Source organism: Nicotiana tabacum, chromosome 9 (genome assembly GCF_000715075.1).
Source record: "Nicotiana tabacum cultivar K326 chromosome 9, ASM71507v2, whole genome shotgun sequence".
In the NCBI taxonomy this organism is placed as follows: domain Eukaryota; kingdom Viridiplantae; phylum Streptophyta; class Magnoliopsida; order Solanales; family Solanaceae; genus Nicotiana; species Nicotiana tabacum.
In genome coordinates, this window is record NC_134088.1 from 103,340,811 (window position 1) to 103,368,446 (window position 27,636).

The following is a 27,636-nucleotide window of genomic DNA, read 5'->3' on the forward strand; positions in this document are numbered from 1 at the left end:
CTGAATCTGAATCTGAATCCGAATCCGAAGCCGAAGCCGAAGCCGTAACCGAAGCCGAGCCGAGCGAGCGAGCGAGCGACGACGGCGCGAGGCTTGCCTTCTTCTTAACTCTTTAAGAGCTAGAAGAAGTGCAATTGTATATATACCCATCAAAATCTCTTCCTCTTCTAATATGGGACAATATCCCTTTGTCAAGGAGGGAAACTCAAATATTTTTAATTTTACTCCATTTTCCATTTTCCATTCACCCTCTTTTAAGCTACATTTAAGCTTAAAAAAAACCAACAACCCCCCACATGAATGGGGAATGGCTATATCACGGAAATATGCATGAAAAACTGTGTGATTCGCAAGTAAGGATTAATTGTATCAGGATAAGTAGGTTTCCCTTTGAACTTTTCGTAGTGAACTTATGTCGGATATACTCGGTCAATCGGTAGATTTGATATCTTTGAACCGTCGAACTTTGGTGTATACCTAGACAACCATAAGTCACACAACTGACCCTTAACCATCTTTGGCTCTCATTGTTGTGTTCGTTTCAGCCATGAATACCGCCTGGTTTAATAAGTGCATAGAGAATTGGCCTTACAAAATTCTCCTTGAAGCGGCTAACACTTCACACTTACATGGGTGATTCCTAAATATGTCATCCCGTAGATACATTATTTGATATACCCCGTATCAAATTTAAAAATTATTAAAAAGCCTTAATATTTTATCCTTGGTTCTGAACATTATCTCATCACGAGAATGGACCAAACTTTTAGATGATAATGTTGAACCGTCATTAATGACTTTGTTTGGTCTCCTTGAACCTAGATCTTGGGATCTCCAGTCTTCTAGGTAGAGTTACCGCCACAATGGCTTGTTCTCGGCCATAGTCTCATTCCCCTCGATGATTTCTCAACTACCTCTCTAGTTAGGCCTTTTGTAAGTGGATCCGATACATTATCGCTTGACTTTACATAGTCAATCGTAATAATTCCTCTAGAGAGTAATTGCCTAACGGTTTTATGTCTTAGTCGTATATGACGAGATTTACCGTTATACATCACGCTCCCAGCCCTTCCAATTGCAGCTTGACTATCGCAATGTATGCATATTGGTGCTAACAGTTTGGGCCAAAATGGAATGTCTTCTAAGAAATTTCGGAGCCATTCATCTTCTTCACTGGCTTTATCTAAGGCTATGAATTTAGCTTCCATTGTATAGCGAGCAATACAAGTTTGCTTGGACGACTTCCAAGATACCGCTCCTCCACCAATAGTGAATACATATCCACTTGTGGACTTAGAATCAGTTGAACCGGTGATCCAATTTGCATCACAATATCCCTCAATCACCGCAGGATATTTACTGTAGTGCAAAGCAAAGTCCTGGGTATGTTCTAAATATCCCAAAACTCGTTTCAATTCATGATATACATTAAATATCCCAACACACAAGCATAATCTAATTGTGATATGCTTTGGCCTTTGTTCTTTGCTAATACAAGATTCACGTCAATTGGAGTCTTTGCAATTTTAAACCCTAAGTGCTTGAATTTTTCAAGTACTGTCTTAATATAATGAGATTGTGACAATGCCAGACCTTGAGGAATCTTATTGATCTTAATATTTCGTTTATAAAAAATCGGATATTTAATAACAATTCTGTTAATATTTACTATTAACAAATAAATTTGGTCCAAAAAATTAATCAATCAATCATTTGATCGAATCCGAAGCCGAAGCCGAAGCCGAAGCCGAAGCCGAGCCGAGCGAGCGACGACGACGACGGCGCGAGGCTTGCCTTCTTCTTAACTCTTTACGAGCTAGAAGAAGTGCAATTGTATGTATACCAATCAAAATCTCTTCCTCTTCCAATATGGGACAATATCCCTTTGTCAATGAGGGAAACTCAAATATTTTCAATTTTCCTCCATTTTCCATTCACCCTCTTTTAAGCTACATTTAAGCTTAAAAAAAAAACTAAATATATCTTTAAGGATTAGTAACATAGGATGCGAAATTCGGAGAATGATTGACTCATTCTTCACTTAAATACTAAATTTTTATCTATAGCAAAGTTTAAACCGATAATGTGTGTTTAACCCACTATTCACAATAACAACAACAATATACCCAGTATTATTTCACACCGTAGGGTCTGGGAGGGTAGTGTGTACGCAGACCTTACACCTATCTTGTGAGGATATATAGGCTGTTTTCAATAGACCCTCGGCTTAGGATAACCGACAATTCACAAGCAACGCTTTTTCCACCATATCAAAGTCGTGGCGGGGGAGGGGGAGTGGGAGGGGGGGGGGGGCATTTTTCTTTTAAGTATTTGGAAAGGAAGTAAACCATAGCCAAAGCCAGATAGTACGTGGTGTAATACCACCCATAATTTACAAGGTTGGTGGTCTTGAGAAGTTGAATATTCTTCTTTTCTTAACAATCCCTAATCAATTTGACCTTCAAATACCACTTAATGTAATGATGTTCGGCTCTCAATAATTACTCTCTATTTTTCCGTTTATGTGGTGAAACTCAAATTTTGAGAGTTAAACAATTTTGAGAGTTAAACTTCTTAGTTTTGATCGTGATTTAGACATAGAATCTTTAAATTTTTTAAAATAAAATTTATATATTTGAAAACTACGTAAAAGATATTAAGTGTCGCAATAATTAACAATTCAAAATATCTAAAAGGCATATGAAAAAATCGAAGAAAAAAAATTGAGAGAGAGGGAATAGTATTTTGTGTCTAACAATGAAAGTCTCTTGTTAATGCTACTGCTTCATTGCTTTTCTCAAAGGTAAATTTAAACAAAAATAATAAGAATACTTTATGAATTGGTTATTGACGCCATGTAAGTTTATAGGAATTGATATGTCAGAGTCAGACATCATTTTCAATATGATATTTCTTCGATCTTACTTTTGAATTAGCTAATCTGAAAATGTAGTTTAACTATTTTTTTTTGGAACTCTACATAATCCTATGGGCCTTTCAAAGAGACGTTAGGTGTAGTATTCTTTTAGTTTACAAATATGTTTGCTTTTTAATTAACTTTAACGTTACACCATATAGAAATAATTTTGAAATTAAAGTTTATATATGCAAAACTGCATGAAAATACATTTACATAAATTATTCTCATTTAACCTTGAAGAAAGAATAATTTCAAAATTATCTCAGTTACTCTCAACAAGGAAAACGTGACAATCATTTAAGGATAGAGATACTATTTATTTCTTTTCCCCCTAATTTTAGTTTGCAATTTTTGTTTTTATCATTTTATTGATTTGGTTTACTTTTGCAAGACCCGTGCCTTCATTTAATATGATCCAGTGTATCTTCGACTATAAATGGCTTAGCTATTATTACTAATAAATCACCGAAAAATGGAAAGCAAGTTAATTAGTTCTTCTTTTAATTACTATAATAATAATTATGAGAACACGTGAACCATTAAATGTTGGTATTAAATAGTTTCCAAGATATATTCCAGTATATATATATACAGCTGCTTTAGGTTAAGAAGGTAGATTGTAATTGTCCAATTGCCTTGATTAAAGGAGACTAGCGCCAATCCGGTTAGTTCCAATAAATAATTCAAATAAAAAATATTTCTTTCAGTAAAGCAAAAAAGAAAAAGCATTGCAGATGTAAGATTGTTCATATACAATCCCTGAAATGGCTCCATTGACTTAGTTGTTTGGATAACTCATTGTTATTGGTAAATAAGGACCGTTTTGGTCATAGATTTTATCAAAAAATTTTCTAATTTTTTTTTTGACAAATACATGTTTGTTCATAAATTTTATTTCTATTTTGACAAATTTTCAAAACCCAAAATCCAAATCCCAAATGGTCCAAAATATTTGGACCCGTTTGGCCATGAGTTTTGCCAAAATAAATTTGGGATTTATTTGGCAAACACATGTTTGGCCATAGATTTTGCCCACATTTTAAGTAAAATCCCAAATCCAAAATTCCAAAATCACCTCAATTGCTGATTTTGGGCCAAAACATGTCCGTTATATTTTTTTAAAATTTTTAAATATTACCCTAAACTTTTATAGTTTGTCAAAGAGCCCACATTTATTACGACCAACTAAATATTTGATGAATATGCTCCCTTATCAGCTCAATCCTTTGTGCATCTTACTTTTGCTTCTGATTTGTAGGCTAAATGACTTTCTGAATACTCATATCAGTTAACTTTTTCTTTTTAGGAGTCGTAATTCTCTAATGGGATTTCATTGTAATTAATGATTTATATAGTTCATTATAAAAATGATAATTTTGTACCAAACTTATTTATGTTCAAGACTATGGTTTGTGATAATGGTACTATTGGGTGTTTGTGATAGTTTTTAGAACTTGTGGGGTATAAGTCATGTTTCATGTTTTTTCAAATAAAAAGTGAAATATGTTTTGAAAAATCATGTCCAAACACATTTTCATCTTCAAACCAAACTTCACCAAAATCAGATTTTTTCAAAATAAATTTGGGAATTTATGGCCAAACTCTAGCTTAGTATTACACTTTTTAAAAATTGCCCCAACTTTTGTATTTTATAAAAGAGCCTACCATTTATTATTTTGCAACAACGCTGCTTCGTCTTCTCGGTCATCTGATAATATATTATGTAGTTCATTATAAGAATAATAATTTTGTACCAAATTTATTTAGGCCAAATACATGTACAACCCATTCAACTTGACTCCATTTTTTATTTTGGCACTCTATCTCACCCTTGTTCCATTTTGGCCCTTCAACTCTATTTCTTATATTTTATTTTAACACAAAATCTGAAAACCAGTGCAAAAAAATATAGCACGTGTGTATACACAAATCTGAGGTGTAATAAATATCCAATTAAATGTTGCCACCTGTTTTTTTAATCCTTTATTTCGTATAGGCCTAAAGTTTGAAGTGAATTTATGTCTTAAAGAAAATTATTTTTTCATAATGGAATGGATATTTGTTCTTGTGGATTTCAAGTTGAACTGAAAGTATCATGGACACCAAGAAATCTAGGTCGGATATTTTAGTATTGACTCGTTTGACAAGGATGGACAATATTTAATTGGATATTTATTACACCTCAGATTTGTGTATACACACGCGCTATATTTTTTTGCACTGGTTTCAGCTTGTCTGTTAAAACTGAAATATAAGAAATAGAATTGGAGGGCCAAAATGGAACAAGGTTGAGATAAAGTACCAAAATAAAAAATAGGATCAAATTGAGTGGGCTGTATATGTATTTGGCCATTTATTTATGTTCAGAACTATGGTTTGTGATAATGATAATGAATGTCATTGATGAAGATACTGTTGGGTATTTGTGATAGTTTTTAGAACTTGTGGGTATAAGTCATGTTTCATATTTTTTCAAAAAAAGAAAGTGAAATATGTTTTGAAAACTGATGTCCAAACACATTTTCATCTCCAAAACAAACTTCACCCAAATCAGATTTTTCAAAACAAATTTGGAAATCTATGGCCAAACGCTAGCTAAATTTTCTTTAAGAATTTTAGCAAATTATTTAAGGTTATTTATCACTAGTATGTAGGAGTACTAAATAATATTATATTTTTTAACTATGGGATAAGCGTCATCGTCGAGAGGGAAAGAAACCGGATCACCAGTTAAAACCCCTAAATGACCGCTTAGTGATAAAGGAGGTAGGGGTACAGAGACAGTCAAAAAAATTTGCCTAGAAGCAACCACAATTGAAAGAGTGCATAATAACTCATTGATCGAGCGATCTTGTGCCGAAAATGAACGAGGCTAAGCGATTCTACCAAAGTTGAAGGATATCAAAATACATCGGCAAATTATATAATTAAAATGACATTTAAAATGGAGTATAAAATCAAATCTCTCATATATAATTATACAACTATCAAAGAATGTGGTTCAGCGAATGAGACTGATCTCTCCTTAATTAGAGGTCTCGGTTTGGAAACCAAAAAAAAAGTATTACACAAGTAACAGCAAAATTCTTTGCATATTCATTATAGTTCTATACCTATATAATTTAAATCTTTAAAACAATGGTTAAAAGAAAGGGATAAGGGGTGACATCATATTTCGTGAGAACAAAAAGAAACGCGGTTCCCCCTCCACCAAACCACACGCCGTCGTTTTATCACTTATTAGTTGTCTCTCTAATTCTCCCCCCTCTTTTGCTTCTCTCTCTATTGTCGTCTTCTGTCACTCTCGCTCTCACTCTTTCTTCCCTCTCTCTCTACTAGCTTAGCTCCAGCGAACTACAATCCTCACTCTCACATTTCTCTACTTCCCCTTCTCTCTCACACACTAACACCCATACTGTGTGAACTACTTACCATTTCATACTCCCCAGAAAAAAAAGTTCATTGTTTTACGTGTTTTTTTACTAGCTGTTCTTGAAATTATCAAACTGACCCACTTAAAAAACCCTAACCAAAATCAGATCCAACTCACGTTTTAGACAACCCATTTCGCTAAAAACTCCTCCTTGTTTAGTTTTGTTGTTTAAAAAGCTATGCATTCATAGGGCTAAAAAATGGCTAGCTCTGACCCGAATAAGAAACCACGACCCGGTCCATGGCCACCCGCACCGGAATCTGCTGCAATGCCACCTTCTTCTTGGGCTAAAAAGACTGGGTTTCGCCCCAAATTCTCTGGTGAGACTAATGCTAGTGATTCTGGGCAAATTGGCTTACAACAACCACAGTCTTCTCAGCCGACCCGAAGGAGAGAGTCCGACCCGAATTTGGATCTTGAAGCGGGTCGAGCTAGGCCTCCTAGACAGGATAAAGCTAATGGGGAACCCACAAGTGAAAAAGATAAGTCTGTGAGGAAAAGGAGAGACTCTGATGGTGGTGGGGGTGGGGTGAATAAGAGTACTAATGGACAAGCAGCTGGTACTACCACTGCTACTGCTGAGCCAGCTGCTGCAGCTACTACGGTTCAGCAGATGGCTCGAAGAGCTTCGAGGAATGATGAGGCTGTTGATATGTTGCCACAAACAGTTGATGATGATGATGGTTTTATGTCTAGGCATTCTCATATGAAGTATGAGCTTAGAGATACTCCTGGTCTTGGTGAGACCTTATGCTTCATTATCTTTATTTGGATATGTGCCGTTGTGTCCGGCCAACTTGCGCTCACCTCGATTAGTACACCTCGCAGCAGCCTACATTGCAACTGAATTATTATTTGAATATGTTAGTTACATGGGCATTGAGGATTCATATATAGTCGACCCCAACTAATTTCACCGTATTTTTTGTTGAATATGTTAGTTACATGGACATTGATATAGCCGACCCCACTTGTTTGGGATTGAGAAGTAGTAGTAGTAGCTGTTGTATGTTAGTTTATCCAGATAAAGCTACACATGTTTCACTGAATTGCGTGTTAATAGGATAATGAGTTGCTATGTGTTTGTGTTTTGGTATTTTTTATGTTTTGAGCACGTTACTGCAGTATTGGATCTTGCTAAATGTGATTAGGTTGAACTTGAGATGAGTTACACCTGTTCATGTACAAAGTTTTAATCATTTAGCTAATTGAAAAGCTATGTGTCATTTTTCACTGAATTGCTTGTTGATAGGATAATGAGTTTCTATTTGTTTGTGTTTTTGATATTTTTTCTGCTTTGAGCAATGAGCATGTAACTGCAGTACTGGATATTGTTAAATATGATTAGGTCGAATATGAGATGAGATACACCTGTTTGTGTGAAAAGATTTAATCTTTTAGTCTAACTGTGAGATTATTGATGTGTGTTCATATGTTGCAGTTCCTATCGGACTCTATGGATTTCAACATTATCTTTCAATGTTGGGATCCTTGATACTAATTCCGCTTGTGATAGTTCCAGCAATGGGTGGTGACCATGTGAGTACTTTATTTTTGTTCTTATTTCGTTTAATACAGTATTAGTTTTGTTTAATTCTGTGTTTATTTAACTGATGTGAACTGATAAAAGTTAGTACTTGTAGGAGGATACATCAAATGTCGTCTCCACAGTGCTCTTTATGTCAGGAGTAACGACGCTGTTGCACACGTCATTTGGCTCGAGATTGCCTCTAATACAGGGCCCTTCGTTTGTATATCTTGCTCCAGCACTTGCAATAATTCACTCCCCAGAGTTCTTAGGATTGAATGGAAATGTATGTTTCAACTCTCCTTTTTGCTACGTTATTGAGTAGTATTTTACAAGGGTCCATGTGTATATGTGGTTCTGGCATCCCACAGAATCTTGTTGAGTAGTGAAAACATTCCTCTTCCACCTAAAATGAAGTAGCTGCTTTAAATGTTGAATTTATGGTTCAGTACTGTACTTACTAATTGCTGCACTTTATTGACCTTTTGCAGCTTACCTTTTCTGTCTGTAATGAATTGTCATACAATAACCTGTGTGGCTTCAAGTACCTCATAAGTCAAGCAGTCTTTATTTCTTTGGATGTGGCTCTTACAATAGTTTTTTAAAAAAAAGGGAAAATCTTTTTAGAGGGATTTTACATGAGTACTCTATTTTTCTTCAAGAAGACAATGAATTATTGTTAACTTGCAAAGCATCTTGTGAGACAGAGTTTGATTTCTCTCACTTTTATTTTTTGCTTTTCATATCTCTCTTGTTTTCAGTCTTTGCTAAACTTGCCTTGGTCGTTTGCATTGATTCTTGTCCCATCACTGAATTTAACTATAGCACTAATTATTGATCGTTCACTTTGTCTTGTAAGTAGTTATTTATGTCAAAACATTGTAATAAGAAGGTTTCCAACCTGCAGAATTTCAAGCATATCATGAAGGAGTTGCAGGGAGCTATAATAATTTCTTCAGCTTTTCAGGCAATGCTTGGATACAGTGGGCTGATGTCAGTATTTTTGAGGTAAGAAATTCTTGACCGACATTTTTTTTACTTTTTCTTCTCTGTTCTCATGCTATGCTGCCGATTCATGCTTTCTTAGTTATGCAGCTGATATCTGGAGCCTCATGTGGATTCTAATAAAACTGAGTAGTAAAAGAAAATAGCAACTTCTCGACTGTCTTATGATGGTATATGATGTTAGGGGAAATGTAGCTTTAGTTTTAACTACAATCGAGAGTGATCCTTTGGGTGTTAACTGAGTGATTATCTTCTTTTAACATCTTTAGCGGGTCTAGTGTTTAAGATTGGCTAGCCGCCTATTTCCTGCGGAGGTAATTCCTTCACCTCCCCCCGTTTCTTTTCTACCTTCTTAGCCATTATATGTGTACCATGGTCATGGAGGAGCCCATTTTAGTTTGACAGGAGCTAATCCTCCTTCAGTTTTGAAACCAAGTAACATCACAACAATGTCATTCTTGTTTAGTTGTTTTTCAAGCTGCTGTCTTTTTTACAGTGTCTGTATGTAGGATTCAGGACTAAACAAGAATGATACAGGACCTGTCAAAATAAAATGGGCCCCTCCATAACCATGGTACACATATAATGGCTAAGAAGGTAGAAAAGATACGGAAGACATTTTTCCGGTTACAGAAATGTTCAAAATATTAAAAGCTCAAGTACCATAACAGTCTTTGGTGCAAAGTGGTTGAATTGAATTGGACATGCTAATGGAACTGTCAGTATCATATTTTTTAGTTGATTCTCAATTTTGTACTTATTGATGGTGTGATATCATTAATAAAGCTTCTAGAAATTCTGTGCCATGATTAATTATGTGGTTCAACTATCATACGAAAAGATTAAGTAGTCCAAGTTTCAAAAAGTTAAAGGTTCTGTTAAAATAGTAATGATTCTATGCCCCGATGAACTGCTGCATATTTCTTTTTACCGGATAAGGAAGAAGCTTAATTGACAGAAATGGCATCTGGAGGATTTGGGGACCATATTAAGTTCTGCCTCCCTCCTGTTTTACTATGACATAGTTTGACTTTTGAGTTTAGCAAGTTGAGCATCTATGAGTGTGAGCAATAGAATAAAAGAGTCAAATCTTTGTTTTCGCAGACCAATAATAAAAGAGTTAAATCTTCCTTTGAATAGGGATTCAAATAAAAGGTGACTTGGAACACCCAAAAATCAAATTACAAGTGGCGACTCTGAATAATAAAATAATTCCTACTTCAAAAATGTCACTTTAAATGGAAAAACTCTTTTACCCACAATCCATAACCTATATATCTTTTGGGGGTAAAAAAAGGGGTGTAACAATGAGTGTAGAAGTTTGTGATTCGGTACATAAGAAAATGAGACTAAAGACATCAGAACAGTAGTAGGAGGAGAAAAAGATGATACAATAACAATCGCCTCAGTCCCAAACAAGTTAGGCCAACTATATGAATCCTCAGTGACCACGTTACTCCATTTAAATCATTTCATGCCAATATTATGCAAATTCAAATAAAACGTATTAGAAATTTTGTATATTTTCTAAACGTATAAATCTCTGAAAGATTAAACCACTTGTAGAACGCATGAGACCTATAGTAAAAGTGCTAAAGTTCGAAACGTATTCTCAAATTGCCTATATAGATCTTCTTCCATTGTGCCCTATCTTTTGCTAAGTGAAAGACAAGTCTGCATGGGTCACCAGAATTTGTAGGTCCTTCAAGACAACTTCCTTTCATGTGATTTTATCTCTACCTTGTCCTCTTTTAACACCTTCGTTCACCATGGACACCTACAAACCGGTGCATCTGGAGGTCGACGCAAAACATGACCGAACCATGTCAAGCGACCTTCTCTCATTTTCCTCGATGTGTGCTACTTGAACGGTTGCATCTTCTCGTGAAAACGGAGAAAAGACGATATAAGTAATCTCACTAGATCCACACTCTTGATTTATTCAAATCTTTTTGTTAAACACAATGGATACATAAGCTTTTGTAGGGAAATTGAAGCAAATATAGTTGGCTAATTAGATCTATTTTGACAGCCTTAGAGAGTTATCACTTTCTATATCATCAATTCATATATATATATATATATATATATATATATATATATATATATATATATATATATATATATATTTTGTGTGTGTGTGTGTGAGATTGATAATAACAATAAAAAAAATTCTGTTCTTTAAATGTCTGGAAGAAAATTTTACTTCCACATGTAGTCTTCTGTTTCTTTTGCTCCTCCCTTTGTCATTACAGTTTTTCTTTGGAATTTTTATGTATAGGTCTAAAATTTGTTCTGTAGTGGCTATTTTATTTTTAACTGTAAGCATCCTGCTTCTATTCTTTGGTCAATGTTCTTATTGTTGCATGGTGTGCACATCCAAATCCAAACATTCTTTTGCCCTTTTCTGGTCCAGGTTGATCAATCCTGTGGTTGTGGCTCCTACCGTTGCAGCTGTTGGACTTTCCTTCTACAGTTATGGTTTCCCACAAGTTGGTACATGTCTTGAAATTGGTGCAGTGCAGATATTGCTGGTTGTTATATTCTCTCTTGTAAGTTTCCCACAAGTTCTTGTTTATATTTTTTCCCATATCATGTAAGACAACCGAAATGTCTGATTTTGAGCTTATCTGCCACTTTCTTGTATTTGTTCACTCTGTTCACATAATTTTCCTTTATTTTTCTGCCTGGCTATATCATGTTAACATTTTTTTGCAAGTATATGATGTCTAACTTCTTCTATGAAAATCTTTTCTTGTGGTGCAGTACCTTCGTAAGATATCTGTTCTTGGTCATCGTGTGTTTCTCATCTACGCGGTAAATCCGTGGATTAATTTTTATCTTCTATTCTTTTTCTGTTAGCTCACTGTCCTCTGACCTGTGCATTCATGTTCATGTGCAGGTTCCATTGGGTCTAGCAATAACATGGCTTGTCGCTTTCCTCCTTACTTCAGTGGGAGCATATAGCTACAAAGGCTGTGATGTGAATATACCAGTATCAAATATAATATCCGACCACTGCAGAAAGAATATCTCTAGGATGAAGCACTGTCGTGTTGATACTTCTCACGCATTAAGATCAGCTCCATGGTTTAGATTCCCTTATCCATTGCAATGGGGTACGCCTGTCTTCCACTGGAAAATGGCTCTTGTAATGTGTGTGGTGTCAATAATCTCGTCTGTGGATTCGGTGAGTTGTTTCCCGGTTGAATTTTAATTTTTCTTATCTTTGTAATAAATTACTCCTAAAATAATGCACTTTTCTGTAGTATCATCTTGCGAGCTGATGCTAAATATTAAGAGCTGTCTAGCATTATATAGACTGTTACATGGTGGAATCTCAACTCATCTGAGTCACTGTCCCTTGAGCCAACTTGAGGAAAATATATTGGTCAACCAGGCATTCCACTCTTCAGAAAGGTCATTTGAAAAGTAAGACCTTTACTGAAGCTGAAGCCACACAACTATCCAACTATCAATGCAGACTTGTAGGAAATCCGCGTGTCTTGTCTTAATGCAGCCTTGTGGGATATTCTCCCTTGCCTCAGCCAGTGACCTTTTCACGAACTGAAAAAATAAAGCACCCTTAGCTATGCTTGGTTTTAGTTGGGAAAAAACGTTTTGTAAGGTTGATTCTTAAAACTAAGTTCCTCTTGTCTATGAAGTAACTGTCATTGTTATTTCAATGCACTTTATCCTCTATTCTAAAAGGACTTCAGCAAGGCTCAGGTTATTTTATAGTTATCTTTCTCTTTCAAACTTTGTTCTAGTGAAATTTCTAAATGGTAGAGTCTGCATTCAGCTTAACTTAGAATGATGTTCGGGTAACATGTTAAGAGTAATTTTGGGTCCAGTATATGTCACAGGTTGTGTTTTGGCGGTTACTAGTTTGGTCTGCTCTGAAGATAAACGGATGTTAATCACATGGACATTCTTTCTGGACATTCTAGCATTGACTTGTGGAACCTGCACGAAATGGAAGTTGCACTTCATTTGCAAAGTTTTACATGAAAACCCCTTAAGATAAATTATACCAGGCATCCTTTTTAGAAAACACTTTTACCACACCGCTTGGTTTAATATTTCTCTTCTCAAATATTGGACGGTATGCAGAATGCATTTTTCTTCTTATGTTATGGTGTTGAACTATCATTTGGTTTCTAACGTCTTGTCAACTTTTAGGTTGGGTCATATCATGCATCATCATTGTTGGTTGCATCCAGACCTCCAACACCTGGTGTTTTAAGTCGAGGAATTGGTCTTGAAGGTCTTTGTAGCCTCTTGGCTGGTCTATGGGGCACCGGAACTGGATCTGCAACTTTAACTGAAAATGTGCACACGATTGCTGTTACCAAAATGGGAAGCCGCAGAGCGATCGAGTTGGGGGCATGTGTTTTAATTGTCCTGTCCCTTATAGGTATGCTTCTTAAGATAATTTATAAAATTTGCATAAATATCCCTCACAGATAGGCATCTTAAGTGCCTTTCCCGTAACTCTTAGCATTTGCGCAACTCCCAAGAGCAAAATTTTGTTTCATGCATGAAAGTACAATTTCTAATACTGATTTTGTGCTTAGTTGAAGGAAAAAAGGCCTTCAGTAAACCTTTATGATTCCACAGTCTCTATGTTCTACTTTGTGAGTGGTGTGAGTATGAGGATAAATTATCTTGTCTGTATATCCTCAGTTTTTATAAAGCTTTGTTTTCTTTTCCCTCCTGGCCACAGCCCACAAGTATTCTTATTAGATTCACTTATTTTTTCTATTTCTTATTCCTTTTTTAAAAAGTTTATTTTATATTGGCTTCTTGAATGCAATAATATTGTTTTTTGTTGGATAAGATATCAATTTTCATATTAGAAAATTCATCACCAAGATAGCCAGTTAGCAACTGGTTTATTAATTTGGTAATGAGTTGATTCTCTTGGACCATATAATGAAGAGAAAATGGGACATGAGTACTCGATGCTTTAAGATATGCTTCATGAATTGTCCCGATTTGGGAAAAAAAATTTCGATCTTACTTTTTGCATATCATACATCTAGTCCCCTCTCGTACGTCATGTCTGAATGAGTATAACACTATTAAAAGGTGATGAATTTTCCAGAGTAAGTCCTACTTGTTACTTGATATATATTCCTGAGTACTTGGAAATAGCAACACTATTAGTTTGTTCTCACTAAAGATAAGAACGGACTGGTGCTATAGGTTATGGACTAAAGCGTATCAAATTAGTTTGTCCTTCCAAACTGACAAAGCCTAAAGATAAGAATCAACTGGTGCTATGTTCACTTCTCCCTCTGAGAACACCACACTTGGACCGAAGGAACTTTCTCAACTGGAATATGTGACAGAAAATTGGGAAAAAGATACGAGGAAAAATAGTTTTGAAAGCAAAAATGGGAAAAGAGGCTTCATTATTTTCGATCCCTGTTTGTTTGTCATTATGGAAAAGGAATAGGATGAAGAAATGAGTTAGGGGGAGGGAGGGGGCTTCCGCCATTTTTTAGAAACTTTGAAAAACTAACCATTTCACTTTTGAAGAGGTATTTTTTTTTTCAAATGAGCATTATGAATTTATGATGGACTGGAAGGGACTTTGTATTTCCAGTTAGATTCTTAAATGGTCGGAGAGGACTAGAATTGCTACGAATACTTTTCATTTTCTTCTTGATTATCTAGATCAACCTGATTATGTCAACTAAGGAAAACAAGTTGAAGTCTTCTATCATGATTCATTGTCCTGAGAGTTGCTGAGGGTACCCTCCGTCCCCTCAAGAAACCCCCACATCTTACAGAATTGTGAGGGAATTATGTTTAACAGTAATAAGGAAGATTCAAAAGAAAATTAGGGGAAGACCCATACTCTTCTGAGCTTTGAACTTGCACGCCAACTAGGGTTGGGCTAGCTAACTCTCAAGGATTTCTCGGCTATCTATCTAAAAGGCCTAGGGCTTGGTTTAATGGTAAAGGAAGTACATAGCCAGGATATGTGTGTAGGCGAACATCAAAGCCTGTCGAAGACTACGCTTGGTGTTTAAGTGGGGTGGGTGGGTAGAGTGGCGGATTTATATTCCCCTGATTCTCGTACCTTTGCACCAACAGGGGCTGGGCCAACTAACCCACAGGGGATTTCTTGTTTTCAAAAAGGAAGATTCAAAAGAAAGAATATCCTCTCCTTTAAAAAAAGGGAAAAGGGCCAAATATATCCTTGTACTTTCGAAAAATGTTTAAATATATCCTTCGTTATACTATGAGTCCAAATATACCCCTGCCGCTATACTTTGGGTTCAAATATACCCCTCATATAAACGGAGGGACACGTGTCATCGTCCTGTTGGCCAATTCTAAATATCTCCTAATTAATTAAAAAGACCCATTACCCATACCTGAAAAGCAATTTTCTAAAGCAATTTTTTTTTGTAAAAACTGGAAAAAACTGAATTTTTTTTAACTAAAAACTGAAAAAAACGAAAATATTTTTTTTTCCAATTTTTACAAAAACATTGCTTTAAAAAACTTAAAAATATTTTCTACAGCAATGTTTTTGTAAAATCTGAAAAAGAAAACTGAAAAGCAATTTTCTAAAGCAATGTTTTTGTAAAAACTGAAAAAAAACTGAATTTATTTTTACTAAAAACAAAAAAAATGAAAATATTTTTTTTCCCAGTTTTTACAAAAAAAATGCTTTAAAAAAACTGAAAAAGATTTTCTAAAGCAATTGTTTTTGTAAAAACGGAAAAAGAAAAACTGAAAAGCAATTTTCTAAAGCAATGTTTTGTAGAAACTGAAAAAAAAGAATATTTTCGTTTTTTTCAGTTTTTAGTAAAAAACATTTAAGTTTTTTCCAGTTTTTACACGCTTTAGAAAATTGCTTTTCAGTTTTTACAAAAACATTGCTTTAGAAAATATTTTTCAGTTTTTTTTAAAGCAATTTTTTGTAATAATTGGAAAAAAAATTATTTTCGTTTTTTTCAGTTTTTAGTAAAAAAAAAATTCATATTTTTCAAGTTTTTACAAAAAAAATTGCTTTAGAAAATTGCTTTTCGGGTATGGGTAATGGATCTTTTTAATTAATTAGGAGATATTTAGAATTGGCCAACATGCCGATGATGCGTGTCCCTCCGTTTAATTGAGGGGTATATTTGAACCCAAAGTATAGCGGCAGAGATATATTTGGACTCATAGTATAACGAAGGGTATATTTAAATATTTTTCGAAAGTACATTTGGCCCTTTTCCCTTAAAAAAATCCTTTTTGTCAAGTGTTTGGTCAGCAGCTTTGTCAGTAAGGGTTGGACTACCCTTTAGGTTTCATTAGTAATATAGTAATCTTGAAAAGCTATTTACTGTGACATGTATAAAGAACAACAAATGATTAGATTCAATCATAGGGCTATTTGTCTTAAAGATTGCAGATCGGAATTGCGGATATCCTATGTATTTCACTTTTAACCTTGAGTAGTCATGTACTGGTGTGATTGATGCAATTTTTTTACTTTGACATACTCTGGTATAAGGGACGTAATAGTAACCATGCCCCTTTCTTCTGACATGCAAACAGGTAAAGTTGGAGGCTTTATTGCGTCAATACCGGATGTCATGGTTGCAGCCCTATTATGCTTTATGTGGGCAATGCTAACTGCCCTGGGCTTGTCAAATTTACGTTATAGTGAAGCCGGAAGCTCAAGGAACATTATCATAGTTGGCTTGTCTTTGTTCCTATCTCTTTCTATACCAGCCTACTTCCAGCAGTATGACGTCTCTCCGAACAGCAACTTGCCCGTTCCGAGTTATTTTCAACCATATGTCGTGGCATCTCACGGTCCAATCCGCACCAAGTTTGGAGGGGTATGCATCTTCAACGTATCATATAAACTATAGTTCTCGTGAATCTGTCCTGACCCGCAAAAAATATTTCTTTTGCAGCTAAACTACGTTTTGAATACATTGTTATCACTGCACATGGTGATTGCATTCCTGGTAGCTGTGATCCTCGACAACACTGTACCCGGCAGTCGCCAGGAGCGTGGGGTGTATGTTTGGTCTGAACCCGAGACAGCTAAAAGGGAGCCTGCTGTAGCCAAAGACTATGAGTTGCCGTTCAGAGTTGGCAAAATCTTCAGATGGGTGAAATGGGTTGGACTATAAGGCCGTGGTGATGGTATGGTTCATTGCTCGAGTGTTAGCTAGCAACATTTTTTTCAAGCTCGTCTCGTGGGAAAAATCAGTATGACATCGAAAAATGGCATCTCACATTCATGGGACGCAACACGTAATTATGGCTTCTCCACATGATGTGAGTATATGCGACAGTAGGTCTTATAGAGAGGAGATACTTGTGTACATTTGAGGACTGGGGTTCATCTTCTGTAATATGATGTTGTATAAACTTGTATGTAGCTTAGTTGAAATGTCCAGGTGGACCTAATTCCCCTTTTTTGTTCTTTTTGCTCCCACTTTGTTACATTTCTGCGAGTTGAGAGATTTGTCTTGGTTAATTCAGCTATCTGAATTTGAAAGAGGATTCATTTGGAGCTATGTATGTACCACACGAAATTAATATTATTCTTTTTGTTACACTAGTCAGCTGAACTAAAAAATATTATTAAGTTGTCACTGCGAGGTACTCGTGTGTTTTTTTTTCCTCTATTGTTCGTTGGGTTTTAAACTTCTAATTACATTTCTGCTAATTGAGAGATTTATCTTGGTTAAGTCTGCTATATGGGCTTGGAAGAGGGTTAATTTGGAGTTATGTATCCCATCCCATGTAATTGATGTTTTTTTTTTTTTTTTTTGGTTACACTAATGTCAGCTGAACAGAAGTATTGGTGAGAAGTGTTTAGACGGGACATGACATGTTTCTAACTTACCGAGGACATGACACTAGATAGGAAGTTATGGAGGCCGAAGATTAGGATTGAGGATTAGTAGGCTGTAGAGTTTAGGACTCTGTATCTGCTAAATTTGTTTTGGTTTGTTTTTTGTTTTGTTTTACATACCAACACTAGTATTATTATTTTAATGTTTTCTCATTCGTGGTGTCCATTAGCATCTGTTACTCCCTTTGCTTGGTTATATTAATACTTTATCTTTTGTTGTTAATGTTCTTATCTTTAGTATTTTCGACATGACCTTATTACTGTTCTTCTGTTCAAACCCGCTGAGAAATATTTTTTTGAGCTCAAGGTCTTTCGGAAACAGCCTCTCTATATCTTGTTAGGTCAACGTACACTTTACCCTTCCAAGAACCCATAATGTGGGATTATATTGGGTATAAGAGCCTCTACAAAATAGTGTTTAATCATCAGCCCTTTTTTTAAGTCCTAAAAAGCCAATGTACCGATGAATATGTTTCCCAGTTTTATATTGATGCAAGAGTAATCAAGCGTATCACTTCATGTCTCTTTAACATAAATCACCCAGTTCAATTAGGGAATGCAAGAGAAACAAGATTTATACGAAGGCAAAAATATATGTGTAGTTTAAATATCTAAGCAATAATAACGTGCAGGGCAGAGCTAGCCTTTGAAGTTAGAGGTTTCGATCGAGTTCAGTAACTTTGGTCCAATCTTAACAAATTAATTAAATATGTACAATTTGTTAATTTAGCATCCAATTACGTAAAAGAACTAAAATCTCATACCCATAACTTCAAATCTTGGTGTCGCTTCTAATAACGTGGATTCTCCACTATTTAATTTTTTTTGTACTCTATTAGAGCCAAAAACTGCTTATTTTTAACAATACTTTTATTCAACATACCGAGGGTCTATCGGAAACAACCTCTCTACCTCTCCAGGTAGGGGTAAGGTCTGCGTACACACTACCCTCCCCAAACCCCACTTGTGGGATTATACTGGGTATGTTGTTGTTGTTGTTGTTGTTGTTGTTTTATTCAAAAGTGCTTTTTCAAAAAGTATTTTGCAAAGTAGCAGTTTGTGTTTGACTAATTCATTGAGCTGTACTTTTTACAAGCAAATTGTGTTTGGCCAATCACTCCAAAAGTACATTGAATATCAAATTACGAAAAAGGACCAGTTTGCAATTAGTATTATTTAAAAGGGATAAATAAATTTAAATATTTATTATAATAAAAATATAATATAAAATCTTTAATCAATATAAAATATAGTTATTCCAAAACGATAATATCGGGGCATCTAATATTACTTATTGGTTACATGATAATTTAAATATATCAAAATATATCCCTCAATATAAATTAAAAATATACTCTTATAAATCACTATATAAAAGAAGAGAACTATTTGTAGTAGAGGGAATATTCCAAAGAGAAATAAGAGAAAGAGAGTAAAAATACAATAGAATAAAAAAGAGAAGAAATGTATGATAAAAAGAGAAAAAGAAAATAAAAATATTAAATTAATGAGGGGTAATTTGAAAAATATAAATTTAATGTAAGGTTGTTTTGAATAAATTAATTTTCTGCTTCTGCTTCTGCTTCTACTTCTTGGAAGAAGTTAGAATTTGTAACATCTCCTGAAAATCAGAAAAACTGCTCTTCTGATTTTGCTCAAAGGTACTTTTTTATTTTGTCCAAATTTTTCAAAAAGTAATTTTTTTATTTTTATTTATTTTATTTTTTTATTTTTTTTTTACAAAAAAGTACTTTTTGAAAGAAAAAAAAAAAGTACTACTTTTTTCTTCCCATAGGCCATAAGCTTGACCAAATAGGCTCTTAGTCTCCCGAGCTACAATTAAATTGGATTAGGGATCATGTGGTTGTACCCGAAGATGCACAACTTAATCTCAATGTTTATTAGTGCACAAAACCTTACCACAAATATAGTTTAAGGTTTTGACACACCTATTAAAAAATTATTTAATAAAATTAATTATAAGAATTTTTCTCTGATCAAAACTTTTTCAATTTTTTTAAATATTTTAAATTATGAAGTATTGTAATTTATAATACTTTTAGGTAGTTTCTAAATATGTAGTTTTTATTTTAATAATAATAAAAAATTAATATTCAACTTCATAAAAAAATTATAATAGCATAACACTCGTATTACAAACTCCGTCACATAAAATGGAATGAATAAAGTACTTTATAAGTAAAACTCATCAATTCTATGTAAATTAGCAATTAACTTGAAAAACAGTACTCCACATGCTAAGCTAATAATTAAATCATAATAATATAAAATTAATTTATATTTATCTATACTATACTAAAAGCACGAAGGTCCTGTCGAAATGTCGTTCGCCTTTTTAACTCTTCGTAAGTACATTTTATAGTGGATATATTTGTAACTATAATCATTAATTTCTTTTTTTTCTTCCCAAAATCAAAAACTGCCGTGTACTTCCTTTTAGGTTTAGAATTCTTTAGAATTTACACTACTTGGGATTCTTGCCTTACGATTTCTTTTCCTTTGGTTTTGTTTCCTTTTGTTTTAGAATTCTTGCGTTTTTGTTTCCTTTACTTTTAGGATTCTTTCTTTTTAATTATGGTATGTCTTTTTCCATCGTTTCTTTTGTATCGGCAATTTTCATTGTTTTTTTGTGTAGGTTTAGGATTCAATTTAATATTAGTTCACCGACTGTAGTTTATGGTAATGTTGTATCTTCACTTTATTTATATTTAGGATTCAATTTAGGTTTCTAGATTTTTAGAACCAAAACAGTTAAAATAAGGAGGAGCTAACCACTTTATAAAAAGAAGTCATTAACCTGCATTCTTTATTATAAATCGTTTATAGTATCAACGTTCGTATAGGTAAACTTGCTTGTGAATTGAGAAAAATTTTCTACCTTGTTCTATATTTTTGAACTTACGTAATAATGATTTTTAATGCATTACTCATAAACAATTGCATATAAAAAGTTTGTCAATTGTGATTTTATTTACAATGTATCATATATGATCATTGGTTTAAAATTGACTCATATACGAATGTTGTACATGTTCTTTGGATCATTGCATTCATCACATAAAATTGGTTAGACATTCTAACTCATATAAATTAAATATTTTATTAATTTAAGATTATTTTCACTTTATGTTTGATAGTTTTAATTACTAATTGTTATGCCAGCTCAAGTTGCTCATATTTTGTAAGAAAAAATTAAATTTAATTACTTCTTTTAATTGACTATATTATACATATCACAATATTATAATTGTATTCTTAAAGAATAGCTCTTGGCAATTGGTGTCCTTGCATATACCCAAAATTTTGATAGTTTTTACTATAGTTTTATTTGATATTTATGCTACTATTAAAAGTTAATTTTATTGTGCAATAAGGTGTGTTCTTATATATGTGAACAAAAGCATATTAATCCTCAATTTGATACGATCTTGCTCAATGTATGGTCTCCAAATAAATTTATAAATATAGGAAGTCAAAAATTAAAGTCCTATCTCACCAAGAAATAATTTATGTTCGTCAATATTAGTGATGATGGATTGTAATTCTCCATAAAATAAATTGCAACATTAGAGGATCCTAAATAGGTTAGAGGGGATGACAAGGTAAGAAGTATAAAAATTAATAGTTTAGTAGTACGTGCATTCTGGTTAGATTAACATACGTCAGTGCATTAGCAAATAAATTTTTTTATTATGTTAAATCCTTATTAGTGGTTTAAGTATTTCTTTTAAATCTTCTTTTAAATAAATCTTTTAAATTTTTTTGAATATTTTCTATAAAGAGATATTATGTAAGATATAACAATATAACTGTTATTAAATCATAAAATATATTATTTATAATTACAAATGTTATATCACTACCTTAACTAATCAAAGTGTTGCCTTTTGCAGGTTCAGAAGATATCCAGCATATTTGACTTCACCTATTATATTAATGTAATTACACTCAATTTTTATTTCAATTGCATGTTGAATTTATTTGGACATTAATTACTATTATACATTGTTCGTTCTCGTTATATATAATTTTCTTACTAACATACGCGTTTTACACGTGTAACGCACGTACCCTAAAATTAGTATATTAAAAAATACAATACATGTGTGATGTGAAATTTCGTATATTTTGTGAAGGTGGCAAAATTGACCAAAATCATATATTTAATTTTGTTTACTACTAGTGTATGTAATGAAATATCGTAACTCCTCAATGTCTACATTAATTAGAATCAGATATTGCTTCCGTTACAAGCGAAAGAATATTGAATATAATTTTAAGGAAACCTAGTCCTAATTTAAATTTTTTTTACAAGTAAAATGAATATTGAATATAATTTCAAGGAAACCTATTCCTATTTTAAAAATGTTTACAAGTAAAATGAATATTTTTAAAATTTAAGGAAACCGTTTCCTATCTTAAAAAGGTTTACACGTAGAACGAATTTTAAGGGAGCACGTTGCCCACTCCTATTATATATTGCCGAGTATAGACCTTTTTGATTCTCAATCAAATTTCCAGTTTTGTTTACTCTGACCACAGTTCTAGGGTTTTGTTTGACTTATAATGTCTGTAATGGAGAAGATAGGGGAAGCGATGCAACAAAATGAGGAGAAGAAGAATGGTTTAAGGAAATCAATTTTGACGTTAATGTTGGAATGGAGGGACTTTGAGAAGGACTTGAATGTATCCACCACCTGTTTGAAAGAATGCTTCAACGAACTCAAAGCCAAAGAAAAGCACTTGACTTCAGTTCAAGAATCAGTAACGGAGAGTTCTAAGGAACTTGATTCGATTAGGGAATCCGTTGAGAAGAGACGAGAGGAAGTTGAGAGGAAAAAGGAAGAGTTTTGTGCATACCGCGAAGGGGAATTTAGGAATCTTGAATACAAGTGGAAGGATTTGAATTTGGCCAGAAAAGGGTTTGATGAGGTTGTGAAATTGAGAGAGGAAAAGTTGAATGAGCAGGAGAAGATGGTGGAACGCTTTTGGGAGGAAATTGAATTTGAGCGCAAGCAGCTTGAGGATCTTAGGGAGTTTGTAGAGAATAGGTTTAAGGCGATTCGTATGAAGGAGAAGGTGTTGGAGGAGCGTTCCAAGGAATTCGATAAGATTCAGAGCTGGATTCGTGAAGAAACAGATGCCCTTGAGTTGAAAGAGAGAAAATTCGAGGAACGAGTGGTGGAATTTGAAGTTAAGGAAAAAATTTTGCTGTCGATGAAGGAGGAGTTTGAGGAGCAGTCAAAGGAATTCAGCAAGATTCAAAGCAGGATTCGTGAAGAAACAGATGCCCTTGAGTTGAAAGAGAGAAAATTCGACGAACGAGTGGAAGAATTCGAAAGTAAAGTAAAGATTTTGCAGTCGATAGAGAAGGAAATAGAAACTAAAGGAAGGAGCTTGGATTCTGCGAGGAAAGAACTTATGGTAAAGGAAAATTGTTTGGACAATGTGAAGAAAGAACTAAGGATGAAGGAAACTAAGTTAGATTATGTGAAAAGGGAACTTTTAGATAAGGAACATAACCTGGATTTCATCCGAAAGAAACTTAGGGAGAAGGAAACTACCTTGGATTCAGTGGCAAATGAACTCCGAGGAAAGGTTAACAACTTGGATTCGGTGAAGAAGCAACTTAGAATCATGGAAGACCATGTTTCCTCAGTGAAGAAGGAACTCGAGCTCAAGGACAAGAGTTTGGATACAACTAAGAAGAAACTTGAACTCCAGGAGCAGGAGTTAACTTCATCCCAGAAGAGACTCCAATTACGGGAGGGAGAGCTTAATTTTGTTCGAAAAGCACGTGGGCAGAGCTTAGAAGAACTTGATTCTAGGAAGGAGAAACTGGATTTGGTTAGCGCATCCATCCAAAATTGTGATGGTGAGTTTCAATTAGAAAAGGAAAATTTCCAAAAAGAGCAAGGATTATTCCAGAAAAGAATGGAAGGTATAGCACTAAAAGAGAAACAGGTTGAGGAGAGGTTTAGAGAGCTTAAACAAAGAGAGGAACTCATTGAACAGCGGTTTAAAGTGCTTGAAAAGAAAGAGAAGCAGCTGGAAACTGTGTGTAATGCTCGTGTGAAGACCGAGCCTACTGATTATGCAGAAGCGGATAGAGTTGGTGCTACCACTACTAAGTCTGCTGAAATAAGATTTTTTGTCACAATGAACGGGAAGAGTTTACAGATATACCTAAATGAGCGCGAGAAGGAGCTGGATTCTATGTCTGATGAAGTTTCTAAAGCTCTTCAATTGTCTCCGAACCCTGGACAACTGGTGCTTGATGCAATGGAGGGGTTCTATCCTCCCCACTTGAGGAAGGGAGAAGCAGAGTTCGAGGCCAGTGTTTCTAGGCGGAGTTGCATTCTTCTATTAGAGCAGTTGATTAGAGTCTCACCGAAGATTCAACCCATTGTGCGGGAAGCAGCAATGGAAGTTGCGAGAGCGTGGAAGGTTAAAATGAGGGCAACAACTGGAAATCAATTAGAGATCTTGGGCTTCATGTATCTATTGGCTTCTTACAGTCTGGTTTCTGCCTTTGATGCAGATGAGCTTATGAGCCTGCTAACTATTGTTGTTGAGCACAAGAAGTCAAAAGACTTATGTCGTATTCTTGGTTTCACGGAGAAGATTTCTTGTTTCATCCAGAATCTCGTAGCCAAGCAACAGAATCTTGAAGCTGTTAAATTTGCTTTTGCTTTTGAGCTTGTGGACCGTTTCCCACCAATACCTATTCTGAAAGATTATGTGAAACATGTTATGTGGATTTCAGAGACTGTCCGTAGTAGAGAAACGTGCTCAGTTGAAGAAAAGATTGAAGCCATTGAACAGAGTGTAGCTTCTATTAGAGCTGTTATCGGATCCATTTTGGATCACAAGCTTCAATCTCAATACCCACTTACTCAGCTTGAAGAGTGTATAGAATCTCTCACAAGGCTGAAGGCAGATGCAACCACATCATCTGTCAATTCTGAGGCTCAAAAGCCACAGCAGACTCAGCTGAAACAGATGGCATCAACTTGTCCATCTGTTCTCACTGATACAAAGGCCCTCAGCTCTACTTCATCCTCTGAAACGGCCTCCACTTGCAAGTTAGGTCATTCTGATGCTTTCGCTGCCATCCTTGTGGGCATGGGAGGTAAGAATTTGCAGGCTTTTTTAAATGATCATTGTCAAGAGCTCGAGTTGTTGCGCGTTGAAGTCTCTACAGCTCTTAAACTATCAACTGACTCGGGGATGCTTGTGCTGGAAGCACTTGGAGGATTTTATCCTCAAAAACTTCATAAAGAAAAGATAGAATGTAATAGTAGTATTATCAGGAAAAGTTGTATCCTTTTATTGGAACAATTGATTAGAATCTCTCCAGATATTACACCAAAGGCTAAGTTAGAAGCGAGCAAGCTTGCATCTGACTGGAAAGCAAAGATGATTGATGAAAGAGAAAACCATCTGGCGATCTTGGGTTTTCTGCTTCTAGTAGGTGCCTACAACTTGGCCTCTGCCTTTGATAAAAATGAGCTAAAGAGTTTGTGTCGCACTGTAGCACAACATGCGAATGTAATTCAGATTTGTCATGTACTTGGTATTTCTCACTCTAATGGTGAACCTTTTTCCAACAATATGGAAAGGAGAATCAAGGGTCAGCATTTAATATCTGGTTGTGCTTCGAGTGTTGTCCACGCCGCATCAGATCCCGCAAAAATTGTCTTGGATGCATTGAGGAAGTGCTATTGTGCAGAACGGGAGAAGTCGAAAAATGTACTTACCAAAAAAAGAAAAAGGGTTCAGTGCAAAAAGTTATCATCAGTTATGACTAGGTTCCCTGATTTGTTGGAACAGCTGAGAGAAGTTTCTCCAGAAATAAGACCTCAGGTTAAAACTGAGGCTACTGAGTTTGCAGTTGAGTGGCGAGCAACATTGATTGGATCATGGGAGGCCATAGGCTTTTTGCACTTTCTAGCTACTTTTGAATTGTCATCCTCTTTTGATTCAGATGACCTTATAGGTTTCTTGAAGATTGTTCAGCATACCAGCAAGGTAATGGATCTGGTCAGAATCCTCGGGTTAACTGATAAGATTCCATGCTTTATCGAAAATCTTATCAGGAAAAGGCAATCGCTGCTGGCAATTAAATACATCTATGAATTTGAACTTGTTGACTCGTTTCCACCTGTTCTGCTCCTGAAGAACTATGTTCAGAGCTCAATAGTGCTAGCCAAACAAATACGTAGTGATGGACACGATTCTCATCAAGCCCAAGAAAAGGCTATATTTAATGAACTATCTGCCCTGAGAGCTGCAGTTAACCGCATTGCGTTGCACAACCTTCAATCAGAATACTCACCTGACCAACTTAGAGCACGTATTGCCGAGCTTGAAAGAGAGAGGGCAAACTTAAGTATCCCAGAAAAACAATTAGGCTTTGCTGCTAAGTTCCAATGTGATGGGAGAAGCGGAGGAACTCAATGTGAGCCGATTTCTCAAGGGCAAAAAGCTGTCCCCAAAAAGAATCTTGCCTCATCTAGCGAGGGTGTTTCTATCCAGCAGTCCCGAAGAAAACGACTAAAAATGAAGCGCCTTCACAAGTTAGCCCTGCAGACAAAAGTTAGTCGAGATGCTAACTGTAGCACTCCCCCTAATTTACAGCTGCACCATAGCCAATTCATGCAACATAACAGATCAGATGCTGCCGCAGGAGGGATATTCAGGAATTATTCTGGTTCTCATGACCGTTTCATGATTGCTTCGGGTGTGCCACTACCCTTGTTGCCACGGGCAAATCCCTTTTACCATCAGTAAAATTCCCTTCCACCTAGTATTGTACATCCCAGTTATTTTTCTTAGCACATGCGAGCTTGGAAATCCAATAGTATATATTTATTTATGTACACATGTTTAAGTTTTTGTGTGTTTATAAGGACCTTGGAATGAATGTGTTTATATTGATGCAAAAGTAACTCAAGCAATCATTTCATGCCTCTTTAAACATAAAGCGCCAAGTTCGATTGGGGCAGACAACACAAGATACATTTGTCCTATAGGTGTAGGAGCATTCCCCCCAAAAGCCAGCTCCAAAACCAGTTTCAACTTTACGTTTTAAAACGTACAACAGTATTTGAAATTTGATCGCAAGATCAATGCTTTCGTTTTATTAGTGTTTATGTACAAGCTGTATAGTGTGAAATAACAAATAATTGCCTTTTTATACTGCATTATAACATGGTGTATAGCTATGTCATGTCCGCAATTATGTAATTTTTGGCAAAGGTGGTTCACCTAAATTCCCTTTTGCCCACCTAGCTCCGCCCCCGGTGACGCCCATAATAGTGGGAGGACCGACAAGGTTATTAGAGAAGGACTGACAGGTTTGTAGGTTGATAGATTTTTGAAGAAAGAGTGTGCATGATACATTAAGCGAATCCCATATTGGAATGTGAGAGAAAAATAAAGAGTTTTAAAAGGCATAACACAAGTTTGGTATGTGCGTTTTTGAGCTCGATGATAGCGTAGCCCCAAGGGTAAATCTATAAGGATTGTTGGCCAAAACAGATGATACATGCCATGGTCTTGGATAAAAGGAACCGCAAACTATAAGTAAAAAACTTAGCTAAGTGTCACTTAAATAATTGGTTTATTTAAGTTTATGTTTTGATGATATATATCTCAAAATACAACTAAGGTAGAAGGTTTAATCTACGAATGCATTCTTTAATCTTCTATGTCACATTATTCCGTCAAAATATGCAAGCAATACCCAAAGTATTCGTAAGAATTGCAATTTAACAGGTGAAAGTATGAAACTATAACGGTAATCAGAAGGTGGGCATTTTCAGAGATTTATCTTTATGTGTAGG

The 27,636-nt window shown here is 35.0% G+C and overlaps 2 protein-coding genes across 2 annotated transcripts; both read left to right on the forward strand.

Annotated features, from left to right (window-relative positions):
- The first annotated feature begins 6,136 nt into the window (after nucleotides 1-6,136).
- LOC107785101 (nucleobase-ascorbate transporter 12) lies at nucleotides 6,137-17,519 on the forward strand. The gene is made up of 10 exons (XM_016606327.2): nucleotides 6,137-7,093; nucleotides 7,795-7,892; nucleotides 7,997-8,167; nucleotides 8,789-8,889; nucleotides 11,303-11,438; nucleotides 11,653-11,703; nucleotides 11,789-12,076; nucleotides 13,069-13,303; nucleotides 16,450-16,736; nucleotides 16,815-17,519. The coding sequence occupies exons 1-10, from the start codon at nucleotides 6,553-6,555 to the stop codon at nucleotides 17,034-17,036; spliced, it is 2,130 nt and encodes a 709-aa protein (XP_016461813.1). The 5' UTR covers nucleotides 6,137-6,552; the 3' UTR covers nucleotides 17,037-17,519.
- Nucleotides 17,520-22,228: 4,709 nt separating this feature from the next.
- Nucleotides 22,229-26,735, forward strand: LOC107785103 (uncharacterized). The gene has a single exon (XM_016606328.2). The coding sequence runs from the start codon at nucleotides 22,355-22,357 to the stop codon at nucleotides 26,579-26,581; it is 4,227 nt and encodes a 1,408-aa protein (XP_016461814.1). The 5' UTR covers nucleotides 22,229-22,354; the 3' UTR covers nucleotides 26,582-26,735.
- Nucleotides 26,736-27,636: the final 901 nt, after the last annotated feature.